The following is a 27,346-nucleotide window of genomic DNA, read 5'->3' as shown; positions in this document are numbered from 1 at the left end:
TCAGTCTGTGTGGGTTTCAAAGCAGTCGGACGTAAACTTTAAACACTAGGAGGCTCAGTTTGACGCAGATGCACAATTTTGCTTCATCTTACTCAATGATAAATGTCGCTTGAATGGGATGGGATGACAAAAGATGACAGCATTCTTCTATCTCATCAAAAAGTTCATGTTTTATGGAGTTATAGCCCCATGTGTTACTGGATGTATAAATCACCAGCTTCATCACGATACGATACAATGTCGATATGTTTGGATGGCGATACGATGTTTGCCGATGTCACAAAGTCTGTCACGATACGATTCCGATTCGATTTGATTCACAAGCCTGCGATTGATGTGATGCGATATCATATGCCCATCTCACACAATCATTTACATTTATATCAACTCACAAAAAACCACTGAAATATGATTTGAGTATTTTATTTCTAAGGTCTTTCAGGTATCGGGCAATAAATAAACAGTGTAAACAGTAGGGATTTAACAGTAAAACACTGTAAGGTCTCATATCTTTACAAATGAAATATGAAATGGCACCTGTGATACTCATCACTCTTTTTGAGTTGTTGCTCAGCGTTTTTGGAAAACTGGTCAAAGGTGCTGTAACATCAGACACGGTTACAGCGTAGCTAGCATGTGGGTCGAGCCCGTGTTTCTTCTTTAGGTGCCCGGCCGAGTTCACTGTGTGAGTATTTGAACTCGCACTGACACTGTTTGCATATGGCGTGAGTTTTGTCTGTTGGGCCGTCTTTCCGTCTGAATCCGAAATTCTTCCACACCGCCGATTTATTTCCAAGAGGTGAGTGTATGTTGTCCTTTTTGGGCTGCTGGCACTAGCCATGACACCGCTGTGCACGTTGTGTGAAGGCAGCGAGAGCGTGCAGGGAATGGTGACACCGTCGCACAGACGTGCTATGTGAATTTCAAAATAAAGGCGTTTCTTAAAGATGACGATGTGAATCGATGTTGTCATTGTGCATCGATGTAATTGTATCATTAATAAATGAATCGATGTATTGTTACACCCCTATGTGTTTGAATGAGAGGAGGCAGGTGGCAGTATTCGGCATTGGGAGCTTTGACAGCTAATAAAATCTAAATTGCTCCAGTAGTCAATAAGTTGTTCTGAAGTTTTGAGCAGAAGCGTCTCCTGTTTTGAAGCCGATACGGTATTCGCTCTCAGAGGAGATAGCGCTTGCGCAGAGGCCTTTTTTGGGAAAAAATGTTATTTTGAAAGGCAAATTGCTGACTTTCTGTAAGATTTTTGTCTTGATGAGACAAACAAGTGAGCTTTGGTTTGTTTTGTTTTTTGTACAACTATGGTCTGTGGTGACCGTTTTAGTGTTTCTCATGGCGCTGGAGAGCACATTTTGGCACTCTGGGCGTCTTTTTTCTCCATTTTCTTAAATTTCTTAAATTTTTTGCCAGTCCTGATGAGCATGCGAAATTCGGTGAGCTTTTGAGCGTGTGGAGGGGGTCAAATTTTGGTCTACTGACGTGGCGGAACAATAATGATAATTAAAGCTGCAAGCAGCCTTGATCGGGTCCTCGTACTGGGGGGGGCTTTTATTTTGAAAGAGAGGAAGAAGTCAGTGACACAGCTGGACACAGCTTTTCTTCGCTGCTGTCCAATATCCAAGGCTAAACTATAATACTGGCCAATACATATGCTCCAAATACTGATGAGCCAGCATTTTTCGGTAAACTTGAATCTGAGATAAACAATTTAGTTTACCATCCAGTTATCACGGGGGGGCTTTAACCTAGTTTTAAATCCAATCTTGGACCGTAACCCCCCCTCGCTTGTTGAGGTTTGGCGTTTGCTACATCTCTCTGTAAGAGCTTACACTTTTTATTCATCCCCTCATGGCACATTCTCAAGATTAGACTACTTTCTGATTTCGAAATCTGTTATTTCCTCAGTAGCATTTTCTACTATTGGTAATGTCCTTATTACAGATCATGTCCCTGTATTTCTCAGTATGCTCCCCTTCAATAAAACAGCTCATACCCCCAGGTGGAGACTCAACTCAAGCCTCCTACTGGATTTAGAGTTCAAAGAATATTTAAGATCTCAAATTAACCTTTTTAATGAGACAAATTTACCCTCTTCGCCCTCTGTTGGTACAATCTGGGAAGCCTTAAAGGCATTCACCAGGGGTCACATTATACAGCATGCATACTTCAAAAAAATGTTGATATTACAAAGGAGCTTGAACTGTAGAAAAAAAGTTATGCTGCAGACATCGTTTTCAAACAAAATACATCGTCTTCCAATTTAACCATGTTAACTAAACTGAAATACTAAATGAATAGTATATTAACTCATAAATCTGAATTTGCTCTATTCGGGGCTCGACAAAAAATCTTTGAAGAGATACATAAAGCAAAAATAGGCTCTAAGCTCCATTCCAACCATAAGAGTTCAGGGAGAGGTACTGTTAACAGGCCCAGAGGAGATAAACTGTGCATTTAGGGATTTTTTTTTATCAGCCTTTAGTCCTCTGAATCCTGTGCTAATAAAGAGGAAATTGATCCTTTCCAGACTCCCCTCACTCTTCCTTCTCTATCAGAAGATCGGGTGACTTCACCAGATCAGCCACGAAAATTGAAAGAAATAGCTGAAGCTATTCAAAATCTCCCATCCAGTAAAGCCTGGGGACGGATTCACAGCTGAGTTTTATAAGACCTACATAGAGGAGCTCTCCCCACTCCTGCTAGTTATTTACCACAAGGCTATGGACACAGGCAGCTTACGTCCCTCTTTGTCTGATGCCGTCATCTCTTTAATTCTGAAAAAAGACGAAGACTCCCATAACTGCAAATATTACAGGCCCTTGAGCCTGATAGGGTGTTAGTAAAACTCCTAGCCAAACTCCTTGCAGCCTGATAAAATACAGTGCTTAATGCAGTGATGCACCCAGATGAAGTCGGCTTCATGCAATCTCGTAGCTCAGCCAATAACTTTAGACATTTAAATGATATAATGAGGGCCTCCAGCAATACACACTCCCCTGCAGCCGCTCTCTCCTTGGATGCAGAGAAGGCATTTGACTGGGTGGAGTGGCATTATCTGTTCTCCACTCTGGAATCCTTCGGGGTTGGTTCAATATTTGTGGAGTGGATTAAACTACTGTAAGCCCACCCTTAGGGCATCAGTTTTAACTAATGGCGTTCTCTCACAACCATATTCCTTGGCAGACGTAGGAGACAAGGCTGCCCATTAAGTCCCCTCAACTTGGCCCCTGGCAGCAGGCTTACATAAATACCCCGACTTTCCGGGTATCAATATAGGTGACGCCACACATAAATTAATGATGTATGCAGATGATACATTAGTCTTTATAACGGAACCTGATCGGTCTCTCGCATCCATATTTTCTATTATCAGTAATTTTTCTAGATTGTCAGGGTATAAGGTGAATTGGGAAAAAACTAAGGCACTTCCTCTTTCAGCTTACTGAAAGATGTGTTTACACCTGGTGACTTCATATGGCCCACTAACGGCATCAAGTATCTTGGTCTCACGTTTCCTCCACAGTTGTCAGATTTTGCATGTGCCAACATTGAACCCCTCCTGGGAAGATTTAAGAATGATATTGAGTGATGGACCCCTCTCCATCTCTCTTTGCGGGAAAGCCAACATCCTCAATGAATTTTATACCAAAATGTAATTATCTGTTCCAGTCTTTACCCATGAATATTCCAATAAAATATTTTAAAGAATTTGACAGACTATGCAATATATTTCTCTGGAGTGGTAATAAACGCCCCATATTGTAATTAAGAAAGTTACAGAGACCAGTTGACCAGGGAGGACTAGGCACACCAAACCTCTTGCTATATCACCTCGCCTTTTGCCTCTGGCACATGGAACACTGGTCTCTACCCCAAGACCGAGCCCCTCTTTGGTACTGCATCGAGAACTTCTTGTGTAAATATCTTAATCCGATCCACGTTGTTACAAACAGACTAACAGCCGATGAGCAAACCCACCCAATTCTGTCTCACTTACAGTGGTTGTGGAATAGAGTCACAAAAATGTGTAAATTGGACTGCCACAGTCTTCTCTTGGCCTCCATTTAGCAAAACCACTAGTTGTGTATAGGGCACTCACCTGTTTTCTGGATATTGTGACCATGGAATCGGGATGAGGTGATTTGTACAAGGGTGGAACTATCACGTCTTTCAGTAATTTAAATGAGTTCAGTACATCAGTACTGGTGTTATCTGCAAATTGGACATCTCCTCGTTCAAATATTTGGATCCCCCTCCACAACACCTCCCACTGTAGACATCCTGACAGATACTCAAGGTATTCGGGTTGGGACATGAATTATTTCACTACTACCCTATGCTCCTACGCTGCTTTGATAACTTTTCTTCTGCCCTCAAACTTGTGTGGGTGTCTGACCTGTCCACAGCCTTTACGGAGGAGTGGTGGAGCCGGCTGCTGAGAAACTTTAAAAAAATGTCCAGAGACCGGAAAACGAGACTCATTAAAACTATTTAAAGTTAAACTAAGCGACAGCCCTTTATGTTGGAAATGCCAGGTGGGAGGGGGCACCCTTATGCATATGCTATGGGACTGCCCTAAGATAAAAGAATTCTTGGTGGGAATTAGCTCCCAGATTGATCGTATCCAGAGATACAAACTTCCCTACTCCTTCACTCCTATAAGATATCAACCCTTCAGAGGCAGAGTGGATTCAAACAGTGGCTATGCTGGGGCGCAAAGTAATTATGTGTGACTGGAAGACACCCAGAGCCCCCTCAGTATAACCAGTGGTTCCGTCTAATCGATCATCAGGCAGCACTGGAAAACCTAACTTTCAGGCTCATGAATAAAGTTGACACATACAACTTAAAATGGGACAATTGGGTTGCCCACATTGACGGCTCAGCTCACATATACAGTGGGTACGGAAAGTATTCAGACCCCTTTAAATTTTTCACACTTTGTTTCATTGCAGCCATTTACTAAAATCAAAAAAGTTCATTTTATTTCTCATTAATAAATTCAGTACCCCATCTTGACAGGAAAAAAACAGAAATGTAGAAAGTTTTGCAAATTTATTAAAAAAGAAAAACTGAAATATCACATGGTCAGTTTGGCCTTTGCTCAGTTTTGAGTAGAAGCACCCTTTTGAGCTAGTACAGCCATGAGTCTTCTTGGGAATGATGCAACAAGTGCTTCACACCTGGATTTTGGGATCCTCTGCCATTCTTCTTTGCAGATCCTCTCCATTTCTGTCTGGTTGGATGGTGAACATTGGTGGACAGCCATTTTCAGGTCTCTCCAGAGATGCTCAATTGGGTTTAGGTCAGGGCTCTGGCTGGGCGAGTCAAGAATGGTCACAGAGTTGTTCCGAAACCACTCCTTTGTTATTTTAGCTGTGGGGTCATTGTCTTGTTGTCTTCGGCCTAGTCTGAGGTCCTGAGCACTCTGGAAGAGGTTTTCTTCGAGGATATCTCTGTACTTGGCCGTATTTATCTTTCCTTCAATTGCAACCAGTTGCCTGTCCCTGCAGCTGAAAAACACCCCCATAGCATGATGCTGCCACCACCATATTTCACTTTTGGGATTGTATTGGGCAGGTGATGAGCAGTGCCTGGTTTTTTCCACACATACCGCTTAGAATTAATGCCAAAAAGATCAATCTTGGTCTCATCAGACCAGAGAATCTTATTTTTCATAGTCTGGGAGTCCTTCATGGGTTTTTTGGTTAACTCTATGCAGGCTTTCATATGTCTTGCACTGAGGAGAGGCTTCCGTCGGACCACTCTGCCATAAAGCCCCGACTGGTAGAGGGCTGCAGTGATGGTTGACTTTGTAGAAGTTTCTTCCATCTCCCTGGAGCTCAGCCACAGTGATTTTTGGGTTCTTCTTTACCTTGCTCACCAAGGCTCTTCTCCCACGATTGCTCAGTTTGGCTGGATGGCCAGGTCTCGGAAGAGTTCTGGTCGTCCCAAAATTCTTCCATTTAAGGATTATGGAGGCCACTGTGCCGATCCGATCCCATATCCGTATCGGGTTCCGATACCAAAAAATTTCCGATCCATGAGCCACGTCTGTGCTTTATTGTCTGCTGAAACATGCAATGTTTGCAAAGCCGTTGTACAGTGAAGCGGCCTCTCTGCAGCCAGGCGTCACCGTTTTAATATACCAGCTCACCGAGGAGAACAGCACTGACAGCGACATCAAAGCAATGAAAAGCGGGTCCTCCATGCTGTGAGCAGGCGATTCAGACCTCTGTGAAGCTGTCCCCCACTCAATGCAAAACTCTGTGAAAATAGTCCCAATCGTTTGTGCTGTATTAGTGCCAAAAAAATGGCTGTTTGTGCTGCATTGCTTAAGACTTTCTCCAGAGATTAATAAAGTGATTCTGAGGTTTTAAAGATATAACAAGTTTATTATGAGATGATGACGTCACGCAGACCCCCACATAGAGCTGGGCGATATGGCCTCAATTCAGTATCACAATATATTGAGCAGTTCACCCCAATAACGATAAATGGACGATAACTACTCCACTGCGCCCCCTGCGCAAAAAAAAAACGTTTGGCCACGAGATGTTTCAGTTATATTGATAGTATGACTCCCCTGGACCTATTTATTCCTGTTGATTTTACGTTCATATCTCACAATTTAAAGTGTTCATCTTGAACATTTGGTGTCCCTTTTTTCAGCACAACCTCACCTACATGATTCTACAATTTCTTCATTTTGATACACTGGATGAACACACAGGACATAAAATCACACACACACACACAAAAAAAGGAATTCATTTTTTGGGATTTTTTCCATTGTTGGAGACAAGAGCATGTTTCTCAAACTAGTTTCTCAACTTAGAAAACATATTCAAGTAGTTCATTTCACAAACCAATGCAAAAATGTATATAACTATAACAAAATAAACACAATTTATACACAACTGTGTAAAGTCACCGTTTTGACTACATTTGCTTTTACCTTCATATTTCACTATTTGAAGCTGCTAAAACTCAAGTGTTTGGTATCATTGTTTTCAGCACAACCTTACCTATTTCATTCTAAAATTATTTATTCATTTTGACATACTAGACCTAAAATTGCAAAATAAAAAAAAAAAAATATGAGCAGGTAAAGAATAGATTTTTATATTGACAGACACAAACATGAAATAAAAGATGAAAGAAGGCATATCTAATCGAATTCTAACTAGACAGTTACAAATGTGGTGTGTAAATGAATTTTTCACAAGATCAGCAAATGAACAAATTAGCAGGCTGTGTAATGCAAACTGCTCGGTGGCTCATGTTGGTGGCTCTGCCTGTACAGCTCCGGACATTTATGAACAAGAATTTCTCAGCTGTACCATGAATAACGACATATACAATCTAGTTTTTATTTGAAAAAAAGGTTTTTATTTGAAAACAGTTATTCAGTGGAGCTGTCTTGTGCCCACACACCGAGCATCGAACGGCAGCCTCTCTCGGGCGGGGGGGAGTAAACCCATGGCTTAGTCTGTACCGCACCTGAAAACACAGAATTTTACCACAGTTATATGAAAAAAGGCATATCTTATATAATTCTCATGAAAAAAGTTACATAGTTTGTGTGTAAAAGGACTTTTCACGTCCAGCCTCGAGGACAGGGAGTCGCTATGTGGCGCTCTGCGCTCTGTGACTCTGCCCGCTGATTACAAATATGGAAGAATTGAACGATCAAAGAGGAGTTGCTTCGATCACTTCTAAAGCCGTTATCTGCTTCATAATGTATATCGGCGGAAATACTCAGACCGTAAATAAAACATGATTTCCTGAAATGCCTGCCATTTAAAAATTTTTGATTGGCCGGTTGTGGGCCACATGGGATTTGGCGAGGGAGGGGGGAGCATAGAGCTACATATAGAGATATGGAAATGCGTCTTTAGAATGCATAAAAACTGTGATTGATCATAGATCGTGCACAATTTAATGAAACAAACCGGTTATTAACGGCTCCAACCGCTCACCGAGCATGGCCGACAACATCACGTTTTGTTTTCAGCATAAATCTGGTTTTAAATGGCCTATCAACACGATTCAAGACTGGCATGAAGCTTCAGGTCTGCCCTCACTAGATATGGTCTCAGCGCCCATGCGCTGTCACGCCACATCATCGTAAACAAGGCATGCGATTGGGACGCTTTTAAGTGCCGGCCGCTGTCTAAAAATACCGACAATATTTTGCCAATATCGGCATATTACACCGAATATACCGAAATGGGCAAAATGACGTCGGTAATTTTCGTAAATGTTAGTATCTGTAAATTTTTGGTTAGTCGCCCAGGCCTACCCCCACACTGTCCAAACTGAACAAAAATACGTTGTACTGCTTCCTTTTCTGACCTTATAGTTACCTCAAGTTGCCTTTTGGGAGCATAAATTTGTACATTTCATGCTTGCATGTAGAGAGTTTATTACCGCCTCATATAAAATCAACAATAATTATAAAATTATTAAAGCAAACAGAGCTTTGGTATCGAAAAAGTATCAGTATCGGCAGATATCCAAATTCAGTTATCGGGATCGGATCAGAAATGAAAAAATGTGGATTGGTACAACCCTAAGTGTATTATGAATTTTTATGTAGTGATGCCTATTGTCTAATTAACTTCTTCATACTTCTTATGCTATAATGATCCAATTACTGCAGAAGTAAGGAATGGTGTCGAATGCTTTCCGTTGATTAATGAAAACAGCTTCAGAGTATTGTTTCTTGTCTATTGCTGAAGATATACACTCACCGGCCACTTTATTAGGTACACCTTGCTAGTACCGGGTTGGACCCCCTTTTGCCTTCAGAACTGCCTTAGTCCTTCATGGCATAGATTCAACAAGGCACTGGAAACATTCCTCAGAGAGTTTGGTCCATATTGACATGATAGCATCACGCAGTTGCTGCAGATTTGTCGGCTGCACATTCATGATGCGAATCTCCCGTTCCACCACATCCCAAAGGGGCTCTATTGGATTGAGATCTGGTGACTGTGGAGGCCATTTGCGTATAGTGAACTCATTGTCACGTTCAAGAAACCAGTCTGAGATGATTCGTGCTTTATGACATGGCGCTATCCTGCTGGAAGTAGCCATCAGAAGATGGGTACGCTGTGGTCATAAAGGGATGGACATGGTTAGCAACAATACTCAGGTAGGCTGTGGCGTTGACACGATGCTCAATTGGTACTAAGGGGCCCAAAGTTTGCCAAGGAAATATCCCCCACCCCATTACACCACCACCACCAGCCTGAACCGTTGATACAAAGCAGGATGGATCCATGCTTTCATGTTGTTGACGCCAAATTCTGACCCTACCATCCGAATGTCGCAGCAGAAATCGAGACTCATCAGACAAGGCAACGTTTTTCCAATCTTCTATTGTCCAATTTTGGTGAATCTGTGTGAATTGTAGACTCAGTTTCCTGTTCTTAGCTGACCCGATGTGGTCTTCTGCTACTGTAGCCCATCCGCCTCAACGTTCTACGTGTTGTGTGTTCGTAGATGCTCTTCTGCATACCTCGGTTGTAACGAGTGGTTATTTGAGTTACTGTTGCCTTTCTAACAGCTCGAACCAATCTGGCCATTCTCCTCTGACTTCTGGCATCAACAAGGCATTTGCTCCCACAGAACTCCTGCTCACTGGATATTTTGTCTTTTTTGGACCATGCATGAAAATCCCAGTAGATCAGCAGTTTCTGAAATACTCAGACCAGCCCAACAACCATGCCACGTTCAAAGTCACTTAAATCACCTTTCTTGACCATTCTGATGCTCGGTTTGAACTGCAGTAGATTGTCTTGACCATGTCTACATGCCTAAATGCATTGAGTTGCTGCCATGTGATTGGCTGATTAGAAATTTGCGTTAACTATCAGTTGGACAGGTGTACCTAATAAAGTGGCCTGTGAGTGTATTTTCCACAAATTCCATCACTGCTAAGGATGTTGATCGGTTACTCCTAAACCCATATTGATATTTATACAAAAAAAAATCATTAAAATGATCACAGTTTCTTGAGAATTTTCAATAACTGAATTGTTATTATTTATGATTTGTTGGAAAGTCATTTTCACTCCATTTTTTTATTATATCATTGAGCACTCTCCAGGGGCCACATTTATAAAGGTTGCGTACGCACAAAACAGGTCCTGAAAAATGCGTACGCCACCTGTGATCTAAAATAAAAACTTTGCGGGAGAATGTGCATACCGGTACGCAAACTTTGGAACTTGCACACACACATTTTGGAGACGGGAAAACTGGCAGCGCTGATGGTGAGGTGGAGAATTGAAGCCAGATTCATCTCATACATTTAATGTCTTCAAATATCAGACTTACAGATCCACGTAATCATAAACATCCAAGCTGCAGTGTTCAAGATGTGTCTTTAGTGGAACATTACTACTGAATCAGCAGCACCATGTTTATATGTCCAACTTTAATGTTCTAATGATAGAGAGTGGTGGATAGAACTGATTGATTGTTATACACCTTGTCAATATTAATCAGTCTAATTTCAGGATAAGCATATAAATAGCGCGTTGACAGCCGTGTGTTAAGCTGCACTGTGGATGCGCTGGCACCGCCATGAGCCCTGGAAGCACTGGTGCGGAGCGCACCGGTCACCCACTGCTTCCAACTCTTGAGTGACTGAGGATAAAACACAAAGTCCACTGAGCCTTTTTACAAGTCCTAGTTCCAATATTTAATTTATGCATTTAATAAACAGATAAAACTGAACTTTATCGTTCTCCGCTGTGGTCTCTACCAAAATGTCTCCTTCCCTCTCCAACACTCTGCCACACACGGTGGCTGTCACAACCATTGGGGCTGTTTTAGTGTCCAGCTCAGGTGCTGCCTCCATGATGTCACTGTCCTCTGACCTCCACCTTCAGATCAGACCACTTCTTCTCCAACTCTGGAGTCACTGATCTCTCTCTGGCTCTCCACTATTTACAGCGGTGACGACATGCTGCCGATCACTTGTTTCTTTTATAAGTGAAGACACTACTGTGACCACTAAATAAGATCATATTCCTGATCTTCACCTCTCCCATGACTATTTTGCTCTCTGTAAAATTCCTTTTCCTTGTCTTTTCTGTCAGGATTTAGCGTCAAATGCCAGCAGCTGATTAGATGCAAAGATATTTACGAGGCACTTTGGATTGACCATTTATGGTAGAAGGTGGGCATGTTGAGGTCAGGATTTGAACTGCACAACCTTATAGGTGGATTGAGAGCTATAAAAGGAAAGTACGTGAAGGTGTGCCAATTTTTTGGGGCATACGCCATTTTCAGCTTTTGGGCACACGTACATTTTTAGTAGGAATCATACGCAAGGTTTTATAGATGAGGGCCCAGGTTCCTTTTATTTATTTATTTTATGTTTTAACAGCAATTGAGCATGGTCTTTTTTCTGCAATCTCATAATAGATGCCAATTTGTTCTTATATTTTTGTACTTGTCCTTCATATCCTTTGTTCGTTGTGTGATAAATTCCACATAGAGCCTATTTTTTTCCAAGCTTTTTTTCAACCCTTCTGTGAACCATGTTTTTCCCTTCTCTTTTGGATTTTGTCAAAGTTCTTTCAATGGGCAATGGCTGTCATAAAATAACAAAAATGTATCTAAAAATACATTACATGATTGATTAGTATCGTGTACATAAATTTCCAGCCAATCGTGATTTATGAAGTCTAGCTTGAATGCCATAATTGCTTCTGGTCAATTTTATTCTAATGAAATTACTGGTCTGTGTCGTTGTTCCTCCTTTTACCCTTGTCATTTCTAACACAGCAAAAACAGGCAAATGATCACTTACATCAGTTACTAATAATCCACTTAATATTTTCACCTCCGTGACATTCGTAAAAATATTGTCAGTGTTGCAGCATCTTTGGCTATTCTGCTAGATCTTACAATTAACAGATGAAAACTAAAGCTAAACATAATATTAACAAACTGCTTTTTTAATATGATCATTCATTCTTAATAAATCAATGCTGAAGTCACCACAAACCAAAATAGTGATATAATTTTTATCATATTTCACAAATCTCGTTTTTGAATTGATCAATACACAACCCTGGTTTTCTATAAATACAATTACCGTGTCTTTCGAACTTTCTACCTCATTTTCAATAATTATACATTCCATTAAATTACCAATAGTCATGGTCAGATTACCAATGACTTTGCATTTTAAAACCTGCATCACACACCCCCCCCCCCCCTTGTTATTTCCTTTGTTTTGCTAAAACATTTCTTAATCTTCTAATCCATCCTGTAGATCTTTGTCACCACTCAACCGTGTCTGCAATTGCTATTGCAGTAAACTTTTATTCTCACAAACGTCATACCGCCATTTACTCTCACACACACACAATGTGTGTGTTTGTGTGTGTGTCCATCAGGATCGGGGGAGAGGATAAAAAATATGGTAGATTTTAAGCCCTTTGACTTTCAAGACTGTGTGTAGCTAATAGCGTGTGATTGTGTGTTCTGGTGTGTTTCATTTGTTGTGTGCGTGTGTGCTGATAGTATGTAGGGATGGGGCCAATGCGATATCGGGTTCCGATACCAACGTAATTCATGGATCGGAAATTTTCTTATCCAACCTCCAGAGATTTCCAACCCTTGAAGCAGCGGCTGTGCTTCACTGTTGCTGAAATGACTCCACAAGTATTTCCCTGCTGGCTGCTCTGGTGGCTGCTCTGGTGGCTGCTCTGCTCGCTGGCTGCAAACTGTGGAAAGGATTTCCTGAATGGGTTTCCTTTTTTGACCTTATACTAACCTCTAGTTGCCTTTTGGGAGCATACATGCATACATTCATACATTTCATACTTTCCTGTAGAGAGGAGGTTATTATAGCCTCATATAAAATCAACAATAATGATCATTTTAAAGCAAACAGAGCTCTGGTATCGGAATAGTATCGGTATCGGCAGATATCAAAATAGAGGTATCGGGATCGGAAGTGAAAAAACGTGGATCAGTGCATTTTTTTGCAATAGTGTGTTTTTTTAAGATATTTAGTTCTGATTGGCTGTTTATCCATGGGAGTGTGTCTGCCGATATGAGTGTGGGATATCATGACAGTTGGATTCTGATGGAGTGGTTTTAATGTATAATGACCTGTGGTTAAAACAGTGAAAATGCATTGTTATTAAAACGGGGGAGGGGGGCATAAAAAGTATTGGAAGTAAGAAGCAAAAAACTGGAAAAAAATAAAAATTCCAAACTGATGTAAAGAGTCCCTTGTCCAAGATAATTGTAACTTCAACAATATTGCAAACATTGTGTACATTAATGTTATAATTAGGGCTGGGCGATATGGCAAAAAAAAAAAAAGATCACAATTTATTTTTTCCTATCGTCCGATCCGGATTATTATCCCGATTTTTTTATTTGTTTTCAAACTGCCAGTTTTAAAGCTGAAAACTAAAGAAACTAGAGATTACATCAACAATTTATTAACATACAAAGTAAATAACAAAGCATATTAAATAACATGAACATAGAAAAAAAAAGGTTTTTTTTAATTACTCGACAGTATAACAAAGGTAGGAAAATATAAAATAACAGGAACTAGGTTACCGTCCAGGTAATTTTTGCAGGTATGCAAGACCCAAAATAAACAAATTGCCGCCTCGGGGACAATGGAAAAATGGAATCAAGCATCATTGCCACTTGCAAATGTGCATAATCTTTAACAACAATCAAATGCCTTTGCAAAAAAACAGTTCAAACAAATAGAACAATTTTCACTCAACAGTACAATAAATGTAGAAAAATATAACAGTGCACTAGTTTACAGTCGTGAGTATTTCTGGAGGTATACAAGTAATGCAACAAATCCACGTCATTTTGGAGATACCCAAATCACCACAACACAACCGACTTTGAGTAACCTTTCTTCTCAACAATAGCCTCATCTTCGGAGAATAAGTCCAAGTCATGGCTGACATCTGTTTCGCTTCTCTCAGCTCCTCGTTTATTTCCACGTTCGCTCATTCTGTTTACAACTCCGGCAACTTACAAGCGAAAGTGGAGCAGGAAAAGTTTAATTCTGATTGGCTATTGTCACGCACATGGCCACTTTCTTCTTCTTTGCATTACCGCCGCCTACTGGATTATATGTGTCTTGCAACCACGGACATTTCCACCACTTGTGATCGAGTAAATATGTCACAGCTGATCACCGTAATCGACCTGAAATGTTTCACAATCATTAATCGCGATCATATAATCGCCCAGGCCTACTTATAATATTTATTAGCTTTTGCCTTGTTATACGTTATTCATGATGTTTACTAATGTTGCCATTAAATACCTTGGCCTGAGTAAGCCTGCGATGTGTGAACGGAATCATTTAATACTTGACTGAATTATTTCTGCTAAACATTGAGAACGTTGGTGTTGTTGGTATGTTTCACTTTCTTGTTCTGGCATTGCATCTTCTACTTGTAATCAGGTTTTCACACTTGGAGTTAGTCATATTGAGAGTGCTTTTTGCATTTGAAAATAGTATGGATGGTCCTCAATGGTACGTAATCACTCTTTGATCGGAGTTCAATGAAAAGGTGTGAAAGTGAGAAATTCTGAATTATTTGTGATCAATATGTTTGACTGAAATGAATCATCTCAAATGGTGTAATGACATTTATTTCCTATCCTTGTTTTTGCAGCGAGGACTCTGATGACAAACTTTCCAAATCCAAAAATGATTCAGCAGGTAAGCCCTGCCACCTTTGTACATAGTCGCATTAGTGGATCGCCGGGCTCTCACTCACTGGGTTGTGTTTTTGCTGTCGCCTGCAGACGACTTTGGCAGCGACGAGGAGGACAATGATTTCGGAGAGGAGGAGGAAGAAGACGGTGGTAGCGACTATGAAGAGAAAAAGGGGAAAAAGGGAAAGAAAGCCAAGGTGGAGAAGCCCAGCAAGAGGGGGCCAAAGAGGAAACGGGCCGCAGGTAATTATCACTTGGAAATTTTTAACTATCACCCATTTATTTACATTTTTAAGTGACAGTGATGAAGGACAAGACATACACACTAGTGATGCACCAATACCTGTATCGGGTATTACGTGACTCATACTCCCCGTGTTACGTGATGTCATCTGTCAGCAGCAGGTAGACAACAGAGGAAGAGCAATGTCTGCGGTTTGGAGATTTTTTAATATTAATCAGAAAGACAAAATTAAGACGGGCTGTAAATTATATTCTGCCAAAATATTAAGGGGAGGAGAAAGAAAGTTCGTACAACACCAGCAACTTCATCACCAGAGACGTTTGGACCAGCAGAGTTAGCCCAATGTTTCTCAGGAGTTTGACTGCTCAGTGGATCAGGAGGATTTTACGCCGAGCCGTGAAACATGCTAAAGAGTTTTGGGGGTCACACAACAGCGATGCTTACATGTGATTAAAGTCTGACTGATACACTCATTAACAGCGAACTGGAGTGTGTGGTGACACACAGCGACCTTGGTCCCTCGTCTACACCACACATAGTGCATTGCATAGGTAGATGCTATGCTGCACAGCATAGTCATATACTGAAACCTTCAAGACTGTTGGATGTGAAGTAGCATCGACACAGAGGCTGTGTGGAGGCGGTTCGCTGCAACGCAAAGCCCATGTCATTTGCGTATGGAGTTTGAATTAGGCTTTATGGCATGTGATGGACTGGCAACCTATCGAGGCTGGGATCGGCTCCAGTGCCCCGCAACCCTGAAATGGATAAGTGGTCAAGAAGATAGATGGATGGATTGCATTTTAAAGTATTCTTATCAGTACTCGTATTGGCAAGTAAATGTTAGTACTTGTACTTGTCCTTTAAAAGGTCCATCCTCAATAACCACTCAACAAGACAAACAGGAGAAATTGTTTAAGGGTAAAAGGTACAAAGTCTGAACGATCTTAATCCGAACAAATTGTGTTGATTTTGAGTCCAGTGGGTTGCACATCCATCTGTCCCAGTTCCTCATGTATTATTGATAGAATTTTCTACACATATTCAATCTAAAAAAGTGTTGGTTTGTTCTTTTTTGATTGTTGGATGGTGCGGCTCCACAAGTTTGTGTCAGTTACGGTTTATTCATATTCCTTTCGTGGCCTCGCAAATCTAATGTGAATGATGGTGTAGCAATGCACAGAAATGATCTCTCCAGCTTTTTGTAATACGGTAAAAAAAAGGATCATTCTTTGGAAAGTTCTGTTCTGATTAGGATAATCTGGTTCACTGGACAACATTTGATGACATTCTTGTTACAGTCACAGGATAATCACTGGCTGAAGCTGAAATATACAGAGAAAGCAACTGCATTGAGTGTAGGATCATGTGACATCAAAGATCTGCTCTGAAAATCATTTTATTCGTACATTTGGTGTAAAATGCTCCAAAATTTGGGATGTTTTAGTTTGCAATGCTGCTGCACTTGAGTAACTCACAGCAGAAACGGGATGAACAGAAAGACGCTTCACTCATATCAAATTCCTCACCGACTATCTTCATTGTAAACTTATAGTCATCACACATTAACATCATCGTAAAAAATGATACGACAGTAGGAAGAAAAGCTCCCTTTCTTTAACTTTCTTTGCCCTCTAAGTGTGAAAGCTGGTTTATAACTCTTTCTAATGTCAGTAAGGGATTCTCAGAGATGCAGGTCAAAATTCCAAAACATCCATCAGATCAGAAGATTGACAAACTCTCAGCTCCGGTTGCATGGCAGCTGGGCCTGAACAAAAACAGCCTGGAGCGTAAACCCAGGTGAAATCCAGCTTCAGTACATATCAGATGAGATGTAATGTGTTGACTAATGAGCTTTAAAAGGTTGAATAAATAGTTTAAATGTCAACAAGGTCTCAGGGTTTCACTGTTGGTGGAGGGTTTGTTCTATGTCTTTTTAAATGTTTTGAGTCCAGCTGGAGGATATCTAACTGGAAACCGGCAGAACCGGAGGTTAACGTACTCTGACCATGTTTCTCAAGCTGACTGAGACGGATCGAGTCGATTCCTCCCGATACCGCGACACTCTGAGTGGCAGCTGACTCATGCTGCTCAGGCAGCTTTTAGTCTGAACGAAACAACTTCTTCATTCAACAATAAAGGTTTTTAATTAGGGGTTTCGTTTGGTTGGTGCCAGTAAGTATTGAGATTTATCAGAATTAAAAATAACTGCCTCTATTCTTACCTCATCAACGCTCAAATGAATAATTAGCCTGCAATTGTCCACATGACAGCCACATCCGGATCATTTGGCAACCTAAAATAGGCCACACCCCTTCAAGTTATCCCTCTGCCAGCAGGAACAACACGGCACTGTTTCAAATCTCTGAAAGTCGGCAATAACTGTGCACGTCTTCTCATTTAGATGACAGCGATGACGACAGGGAAGTGAGTCGAAAGCGTACAGTGCGCCAGGCGGCCTCCAAGGCCGTGTCCAAACAGAGAGAGATCTTGCTGGGAGACGGAGGCAGCGAGGATGAGGAGCACGAAGACCCAGAAGAGCCATACATGGACCGTACGTACAGTACACACCTGCAGGAAATGTCTGGAACCTCTGCAAGATCACTCACAACTCAGCTCGTAAAAAGTTCAACACTCTAGGTTTAAGTTTACTAAGCCGTAACGCGATGACATATTTAGGGATGGAGCGGATTCAATCCGATATCTGTGTGGGATTCTGATAGCAATTTTATTTACAGATCGGAAATTTCCGATTTTACCTGCGTAGATTTCTGATCTATGAGCCACGTCTGTGCTTTAATGTCTGTTGAAATTACTCCACAAGTGATTCCCTGCCAGCTGCTCTGCTCGCTGGCGGCAAAATGTGGAATGGGTTTCCTGAACAGAGGCGGGTCTCAACGAGACACAGAGTAATGAGGCCTGCCTCTGTTCAGGAAATCCAGTCCACAGTTTGCATTGAGCAGCACTATGGCTATCCAACTGTTCATGACATTTTTGGATGTATTTGATGCTCGAAACACCGCAAAGCAAGACAGCAACATGCAATGTTTACAAAACTGTTGTACAGAGAGGCATCACCGTTTTATAACGCCTGCTCACCTATGAGAACAGCACTGACAGCGGCATTAAAACAATGAAAAGCATGCTCCTCTATGCTGCCGGCAGCGATTTAGACCTCAATGAAGTCGTCCCCCCGCCACACACACACACACACACACACACACACACACACACACACACACACACACACACACACACACACACACACACACACACACACACAAAACTGTGAAAATAGTCCCTAGTGCTGGTTTGTGCTGGAAAAATTCATTTGCGCTGCTTTGCTAAAGAATTTCCTAAGGAATTAATGAAGTGATTCTGATTCTTGGTTTTTAAAATATAACAAGTTTATGATGAGATCATGACGCCAAGCATTGGCCAATTTGAACAAAAATAGTCTCGTTAGTTTGTTCTGCGCTAGTGCTGGTCTGTGCCGAAAAATATTCTGTTAGTGCTGCTTCCTTTTCAGACCTTATACTTACCTCAAGTTGCCTTTTGGGACATACATGCATACATTTCATACTTGCCTGTAGAGAGCAGTTTTTTACAACCTCATGTAAAATCAGGAACAATGACAATATTAAAGCAAACAGATCTGGTATCGAAATAGTATCTGTATCGGCAGATAAATATTCAGGTATTAGGATTGGAAGTGAAAAAATGTGGATCAGTGCATCCCTAGACATAATAACTTATAAATCCTAGAAGTTTCATTTTAAATCATGTCCACACAGAGACAAAAATTGTTGTATCCACTTGGAAACTGTTTTCACCGCCACAGAATGACGAAAAACCCTTTCATGTTTTATCACATTTTTCTTTAAAGATGGAGATGCTGAGCGATCAATTCCTTGGAGTTTAATGTGGATGAACTATTCAATAAAATATTTCTACAGATTCAAACCTATTGGAGGATTCTTCAGTGCTTAGACAAGGGAAGAGAACATGATGAAACAGATTTTTACAAACCTTAAACAAGTTCCTCAAGAAAAAAGGCTCAGTTGTAAGATTGTCATTTTAAACAGTTTCTTTTAACTACAGTGAAAAGTCAATTTGTCTTTCTTTACTATTTGAATTTAGATGCATCGGAATCGCTCTGATCTCGTGTGTTCTCACTCCAGGATCGGCTGAGGACTCAATTGATCTTTAAATGAAGAGAACTTTTATAACCTTCATTTGACTCAGTTAAATTTCCCATTGTACTTTTGAAAAACGACCAAACCACTTATCGCTCGGTTATAACGGCTGCCTATTTAGGTGCTCTGAAATCATGGAGGTAATCAGTTACTAGCTAACTAACAAAGAGCTGGTAAGTCAATGTTCACAACACTGCCTGCAGGTCAGTTATGACTAGATATGCTTAGGAAGTCAATAGTCATAGAACTGCATCAAAAAGAAAGTTCTTGTCCTACTTTTCAAGCTCAAAGCGCAAAAACAAAAAGTTAAAGTTTACATGCCCTTTGCACTCACTGGTTGTTTTGTTAACTGGGTTTATTGAAACGTCGGCGCGTGACACAACATGGTGGTCTTTCAACGAGGTTCAGATGCTTCTCTCCATAACGGGAGCTGGATGCTGCTGTTCACAATAAGAATGTTTGTGCTGTGTCACAGAGAACGACTCTGACCACCACAGAGTTGTGGCCGGGTAAAGCCGGCCGCTTCCGTGTTCTTCGCTCGACGCGTCCCAGAGTCCTTCACAACCCTGCCTACATTTTAACTGTAATTTCTGTGGCGGGACCACGTGACAGAGTTGGGCCTGGGTGCGCTTTGCCGTACCGTAGCCTCCCGCTCCGTCACGTACTGCTTGACGGAGCGGGAGGCACTGCGTTTAGGGTGAAACTGCGGCTTAAGGCTGTTGAAGGCGACGTAGCGTCAATGCTGAGGCTGCAGACGTGGTCCGCCTCTATGTAAGTTCCTTACCTGTTCGGTGTCTGTTTCAGCTGATGAGTCCGGCAGCGACGAGGACTTCATGGTGGAGGATGACGATGACAGTGACTACGGTCAGTCCAAGAAGAGAGGCAAGAAGGTGAGTCGGCGGGGACGGCCGGACAAGAAGGAGAAGAAGAGCCCCAAACCCCGACTAAAGGCCACAGGTGAGACGTCCCGTCAGATTGCCCCCTGCTACTCAAAAGTGTTTAACTTGAAAACTTCCAAGCCTCCAAATTAAAGATGCAGCTGCAACTAGAGGAAAGAACATTTCTTTTCTGTATTTCAGGTTATATCTGAGGGTGAACAAAAGCTGTCACTCTAAGCTCTCTCCGCTCTCGTTGATACACCAGCCAAAACATTAGGTACACCTCACCAGCCGCAGCTTGGACCCCTCCACTCTTCAGTCTTTGTGGCATCTATTCCACAAAGAGCCCAAAACGTTCTGAAATATTTTGGTCTATATTGATGTCGGCATCAGTGATTCCGGTAATGCCTTAATTAATGACACGTTACTCTCATATGACCACTTTTTCCAGTAATGAGTAATCTAACGCGTTACTATTTCCAAACCAATAATCAAATTAAAGTTAATTCTCCAAGTCACTGTGCGTTACTATTGTAGCGTCCCGCAGGACCATTTTCTTGTCTGCAAAGCCACTTTATTATTAAACAGAACCGGGCGCTCCTTTGTTCTCCTCTAAATGGATACACACGGATGCAGTCTCTGCGCACTCACCTGTCCCGCCCCCTTCTCCACTCTCAGCCAATCACAGGCCAACTCGCTCTAACAATGCATTTAGTAACACAAAAGAATCGGAACCAACAAACAAACATCATCAATAAACCATTTTTGTAATTGTCCTGAGTAAAAAGATATATTGGCTGGAAGCCCCTCTTTTTTCAATCCATTAAAGACTTTATTTGTCTCGTCATCTAATGATGTGGCTGGTGAGTGTATACTGGACAATAATTCAGTCATAAAACCTGAATCCAAAAGGTGATTAGAAAACTGGATAAGACCTGGATGCTTTGACAGGATTTATTGAATTTTCTATTGAGATCTTTGAGAACTAGAAGTACACAAACTGATTATAGCCAGATGTAGAATGAAAGAGAACTCCCTTTTGACTCGTAAAACTACATTAGCATCAAATCCTATATTTGAAAATCTACAATCTAGCGGATAGGAAGGAGTGGAATCTTAGACCCCGTTTACACAACAACGTTTAAAGGAAAAACGTTGTTTTTATGTTTTCTTTTATAAAAGCAGCCTTTTAAGAACAATGTCTTTTTTCACAAAAATGGCAAAAACTGAAAACAATGTAGTTAGCATGTCGTTAGTTGGTGCTGTTTGTTATAGTAATGAAACCACACACACATGCAGCAGAGAACAATGGGCTCTAAACATTAACAATGGGAGTACACGGACATTCTAGTGGACAGGTGACTAAGTTGGATTGTTATGGTGACTGTCAAAATAAAACTACCAAGTCCAGGAGAATCTGGACTGGGAGTCATGACAACATGGAGAAAGCATTGTTCTGATTGGTCAGCTACTGGGCAAGTGCACAATGACTAGTTACTACAGTAGTGGTGAGCAAGACCAGGAGCAGCTTTTCAAAAAGTTGTTTCCAACTAGTTGCACCCTGAGAGCTGTTTTTATAAGTTTAGACCTGAACCTCTTTTTTAACCCCCCAGTGACCCCCAGCCCTATGAAGGGGAAGGGGAAGGGGCGTCCCAGCACCAAGACCGTGGAGAAGAGCTCACCCAAAGAGGAGGAGGAAGAGGAGGAGGAGGAGGAGGAGCCTGAAAGCCCCCTGGAGGAAGAAGAGGAGGAGGCTGAGAAGAAGGAGACCTCCCCGACTCCCAAAACGACGAAGAAGGAGGCAGGAGCAGAGGAGGAGGAGGAAGACGAAGAGGATGAGGATGGCTCGGAAGAGGAGGTGCCCTCTGGAGACGACTAGAAGATGGTACACGGTTGAAGCCCACCCACCTCGTGTCTCTCTCTCTCTCTCTCTCTCTCTCTCTCTCTCTCTCTCTCTCTCTCTCTCTCTCTCTCTCTCTCTCTCTCTCTCTCTCTCTCTCTCTCTCTCTCTCTCTCTGCCCACCCCCCATGTTTTCTTTTTTGTTCTGCGTTTAGAGTTTTTCTAACATTTGATTTGTTTTCCTTGTGGTGTCCTGGCTCAACGGTTTGGACTCTGATGTGCTTGTTTGTGAAACCCCTCTCCCACCTCTCCTGTTTGCGCTCTTCTTGCTCTCATGGAGTTCGTACTTTAATCAGCTCGTCATGTTAAAATCCTTGCGATCATCCGTCCCGAGAGCTAACGGAACACTCCCATCTTATTTTCCAGCTGCAGGTGTGAATCTGTGAGCACAGTGCTGTATTTCACCAGTCTTTGTCATCCCCTCCTCGCTACTTTTGCTTTGCTCCCTTCACATTATTGTTTTTTAGCCATATGGTCGTTTGCTTGTCACTTCTCGGAGTGATGTTTTTATTAACCGCGGCAACGTGGGATTTCCGAGTGAGACGTGCGCGTTTTAGTCGTTTAGTCAGGGCGACCCTCTCGTCTTGTTGTTTTTTTGCGCCCTTCCTCGTCCACTCGACTGCCTTGGTGAAACGGTTTCTTTTTCTTTTTCTGAGGCTTTCTAACGACATGCTATGTGACCCCCCTCAGCATCCAGTCCCTTGTGCCAGGCACCTCTAAAATCTGTTCATTTTTAAGAAAATGTAAGAAGAGATGTGTTCTTTTTTGTTTTTTCTTTTGAGAGTTAAAAAAATGAATGTTTTTTCTCCCGTTGGTTCATTGTTCTAATTCTCTATTCAGATTTTTTTTGTAATGTTTGTTTTTTAAGAAAAGAAATAAAAATGTATCTTGATTTTAAAGAAAAAAAATCGACCCTATCCAATCTGTTCTGCTTGACCCCGCCCACACTACCCCTCGCCTCTGTTAGCTTAATGTTTACCGTCAGTATCCATGTCCATTTCTTTCTTCTTGCACAAGTGGAAATGTTTTTAATTGCAGAATTCCACCGTACTGAGACTCAGTATATTTTATCGTGGGCAGCTCGGTGTTTTCCGGTTTAACTACCAAATCGACAATTTACGAATTGCACGACAGTGACGCAGCGATCGATCCCTCCCTCTCTTTATCATGTCGCCAAAACTCGGCGACTCTCAAAGTGTCGCAGGTCTCACTCACACCATGTACCAACTTCTGGTTGAGTACCAGAACTAACAAGTGGAAAAAAACCAGGCTGCGGAGAAGACTTCCCCTGAAGCTCAGATTTTTCCTTCTGCGCTCTGACTGAAAAGAAGCGTTAGCTTAGCATGACGGAAGAAGGGTTGGTTGGTTTATAAATGCTGCTCAGTTAATTTATACGCAGCAGTTAATAGAAGTACATATTGTTTAAATTTAACAGCATTTTTATTCATTAAAGTAGCACGTAGCTGTGAAAATGTTTGATATTCTGATGGCGCGCTCTTCAATGTTACCGGACCGCCAGCTGAAAGCGCTAACTTGGTTAAAAGTCGTACTCTGTACATGTTTACACAGAAAGCAAGGAAAGCCCATTGACGACGAGTAAATGGGCTTTCTTTGCTTTCTCGAGGTCTTATTCTTTACAGCTGATTTTAGCTTTCACACGGTTTGACATTCTTGGGTCTTTGCTGCTCAGCCGTCAGTCTGAAGCTTGATGGGATCGATCGCTGCTGCGCTGCTGGACAATTCTTAAGTTAGCTATCAGGTCAAACTCTGGGTCACGCGATTATAGATCAATGCTCTTTTACTGTGAACGCATCACGCATTAAAATCGATTGCACTTCCTCTTCCCATTTCTTTTGTGCTTAGCCATTGACTATACTATCTTGCGTGACTCGCGAGGCTAACTCACCATTTTTTTTTCATTATAACTACGTAGCTTTTTCTGTGTGAACAAACCTGAGTGCTGTTTTTTTGCAGGTTGGGACTATGATACGGTTCAGAGTGCTCTTTCTGTAAAGTCGCTATATGTTTGGAAAACAAAATGTGGCAACTTTTCAGTTGCGTTGGTCAACAACAAGGGTGTATCATGTGATTGTTTCCAAGTTTTGCTGTTGGTTAGCCTTTAGCTAAATTTGTATCATTTAATCATTCACTTGAAAAATTGGATGTAGCACCGATTCACTTGTCGGAATGTGCTCTGTATTTACATCAAGAAGTTCAATGTCGCTTTTTAATCCTTGAGTCATGTAAGTTCACTCTGAAGCAAAGTATTTATTCTCTAGAAACCCCGTTTGAATTCTTATACGTGACGTTGGGTAGAAACGCAATGCACCGAGCTGTTCTAACGCGTCACTGGCGTTCATTTGTCTGTTAATGCCTTAATTTCCATTGAGTTGAGTGTCAGCAGTAGCTCTTGACGATATCACTGGAGGCCTGGGAATGTAAATCTGTCGTCATCGTTTTAGGTCTTTGCTCCAAGCAGCCGATCAGACTTGAGACGAGTCAACAATTGGTACGATCAGCAGAGCGTCCAAAGCCATAAATGATCTCAAAACTCGTGACTCAGAGATCAGGTGCAGCACTTGTAAGATTACCTTTTTTTTTGGTGAGATGTGTTTGATGTCAAAGCAAGAAAAAAACGTAATTAGAAAAAAAGTTATCTTGGGAATGTGTTTCATGCTGAGTTTGCAATCGGAGTCGGTTGTGACTGACACATTTGAACCAATGTTCTGGATTCAGAAGCACATTTGATTAATTTCCGATTGTCCTCATTAATATGTTTTGTTTCTCTACGTTCAGGTCCTGAATTGGCACATAATCTATTCTGTCATTTGGAGACAATTGGTTCCGATTCAAAAATGTTCAGGAGACAAAAAGTTTCTTGACCAAAATAAGGCGTTCTGCAGTCAGATCAGTAAACATTAAACAATGATCCTCTCCATCACCCCTCAAGAGGCACATGGCACAAGGCCGTGAATTTCTCTTTTATCAATTTTCCCAGTTCTTCTGTTGTACTGTTTCTGATGTTTGATTCCTTTTTTTTGGTTTTTCCTATCTACCTTCAGTTGTACTGGCAATGTAAATGTAAGCTGAGTTGTGATTCCTACAGGAGACCAATTGGAAAAGCTTTTGTTCAGTTGTGTGGAAAAGGAACGCTGAACTCTTGAATATCTTTTGCATGTTGTGGAAAAGTGCGAAGCGATGATGCTGTTGTTGAAGATGATGATGACGATGCTGGTAATGGCAATATTGTGGTCTTACAAAAAGAAAAAAGAAAAAAAAAAAGGATTTACGACGACAATGTTGATGATGATTTGGTTTCCCAGCTTCTAATAAAGGCGACCTACTTTTGATACAGATTAACTACGTGTTTTGTGACGTTGAGCTCTGTGTGGGTATTGAGGGGCAACAGCGGAAATAGTCCACCACTAAGGGGAGCCAAGTTCTGATTTACAGATATAGGTTAAGTTAAAATTGTCATAACATCTTACAGAGCTTTAAAAATCTAGTAACCTCTTCAATCTATTGTTGAATCAAATCAGGCTGTTGTGTGAAACATTTTCACATCAAACCAATATCAAATTAGTTTTAAAAAAATATATTCAAACTGTTATTTACCATGTTTTCTGGACCACAGATCACACCTTTTTAGTTGTTTTGCTGGTCGTGATTTATATATCAAGAAAATATTGGTAAATACCATGTTACCACCAGATGTCACTGTATGACAAAATTGCTCCATTTCCACAGAACAACCCCCATTGCTCCTGTATTTGAATGGAAGAGCAAGAAAAATCCAGACAGAATTTATAGTAAATGTAGTCGAAACTAAGTTAAACTTATTTCATTTCAGGGTCACAAATGTTTGAAGTTTGAATGGTTGAATTGTGTTTGTCAGTAAATTCATACATAATGGTCTGTTAGTACTTATTACCGCTGCACAATAAAACAAACTTACTGTAATCACAATATGAACACAAAAATTGTACAACTAAGTAATCAAGACATTTTCATGGCCAAAGCTAATGCTTTCATATCTGGTGGCCGCTTGTTACAGAACAATTAAATAAATAAACAAAAATGACAATAGAAAGCTGATCATTGGGACAAGAGAAAGAGCACTGTTATTTGGAAGAACAAACAAGAAAACAAAACAGCTACATGTTTGTATTTGTAATTTAGATTGTTGTGATGCTCAACATCATGACGTCTAGCTAATGTCGCGCCGCTTTATCCTGATAACTACAGTGGTTTCGATTTGTTTTGTCAGAAGAAGTATGAGTACATCTTGTAACCCTCACATAGTGTTCAGTTCAGTAATTGTGTTGTTGATAGCTGTAAAAAAAATCAAAATGTAGTTCTCGTCCTCTTTTAATAACTCCAAAATACGTTTCAAACTTCTATACTTTATAATCAATCAGCAGTGCTCAGAATGGAAATCAGCTTATTTTCTGTTTTATCTAAAACTAGGCGTTACTGTATGATAAATGCGTTTTCAACAACTTTTTGAACAATTCTTGAACTAGCTAGAAATTTTGAAGGTCCCATGTTAGTTATTCAACAGTTTCTCACACTGTGGGTGTCAGAGGTCCAACGACTTCACATCCCAAATTCCATCCTTGATCCTGAATTTCAGTGTAAAAGTCCCTCTCGCGTCTCTACTGAGAACAGGCTGTTTCTCTGTCTGTACCTTTAAATGCTCTTGAGCCGTGTCTGTTTTCCTGTAGCATTTGCATGGAGAAAAAATGGTGCCTACTCATAATTTTAGAGGGCAGAGCTCATGTGGGAGGGTCAAAGTGACTTCCCTACATGATGTCACAAAGGCAGACTATATGATTTGTCTGGATGAGCACACGTTCACTAATAAGTAGAGTGAGTGAAGGATGACGACAGACTTTCTTCACTTCTGGGCTTCATACAGGCTGTTGGGACAGAGATTATTGTTAGAAAACTATAAGAAAGTGAACTTGGCATAATATGATACCTTTAAGAAAGAATGTGCAGTTTGAAAAGGTTTTAAAAATACCTTCTAATGCAAAATACTCTGGAATCTAACAATATCGAAAATAGCAGTGTCTCATTTGTCAAATCTTCTGGAAGATCTGAAATCTAAGCCATATGACTGTGGTCCACTTCTCTGCCTAAAACGATGTGATGTTGGGATCTCACAAGACCACAGAAAAGGTGAATCTTTTCTAAGGAAAGACAATCTTCATTTGTCATGATAAACAGCCATGTATATCATGTAAGTCTGATTCAGGAATCTGCCTGAGCTTCACGGCCAGCAGGGGGTCCCGCAGACACTGCAGTCCCATGCAAATCCTTCCCCCCTTTTGTCCTCAGTGATACTGACTGCCCCCATGCAATCATAGAG

The 27,346-nt window shown here is 41.1% G+C and overlaps 1 protein-coding gene across 1 annotated transcript in view; it reads left to right on the top strand.

The window, feature by feature from the left end:
- Positions 1-22,891, top strand: part of nucks1a (nuclear casein kinase and cyclin-dependent kinase substrate 1a) — a 57,835-nt gene extending 34,944 nt beyond the window's left edge. The window contains exons 4-8 of the mRNA XM_080461238.1: positions 14,715-14,761; positions 14,848-15,000; positions 17,406-17,555; positions 20,002-20,154; positions 21,689-22,891. Coding sequence (XP_080317364.1) covers positions 14,715-14,761; positions 14,848-15,000; positions 17,406-17,555; positions 20,002-20,154; positions 21,689-21,954 — 769 coding nt within the window. The 3' untranslated portion in view covers positions 21,955-22,891. The remainder of the gene's footprint in view (positions 1-14,714; positions 14,762-14,847; positions 15,001-17,405; positions 17,556-20,001; positions 20,155-21,688) is intronic.
- The last annotated feature ends 4,455 nt before the right edge of the window (positions 22,892-27,346 follow it).

The sequence above is a fragment of the Lipophrys pholis genome, assembly GCF_963383615.2.
Source record: "Lipophrys pholis genome assembly, chromosome: 4".
NCBI lineage: Eukaryota > Metazoa > Chordata > Actinopteri > Blenniiformes > Blenniidae > Lipophrys > Lipophrys pholis.
This window is presented reverse-complemented; position numbering and strand designations above follow the sequence as displayed.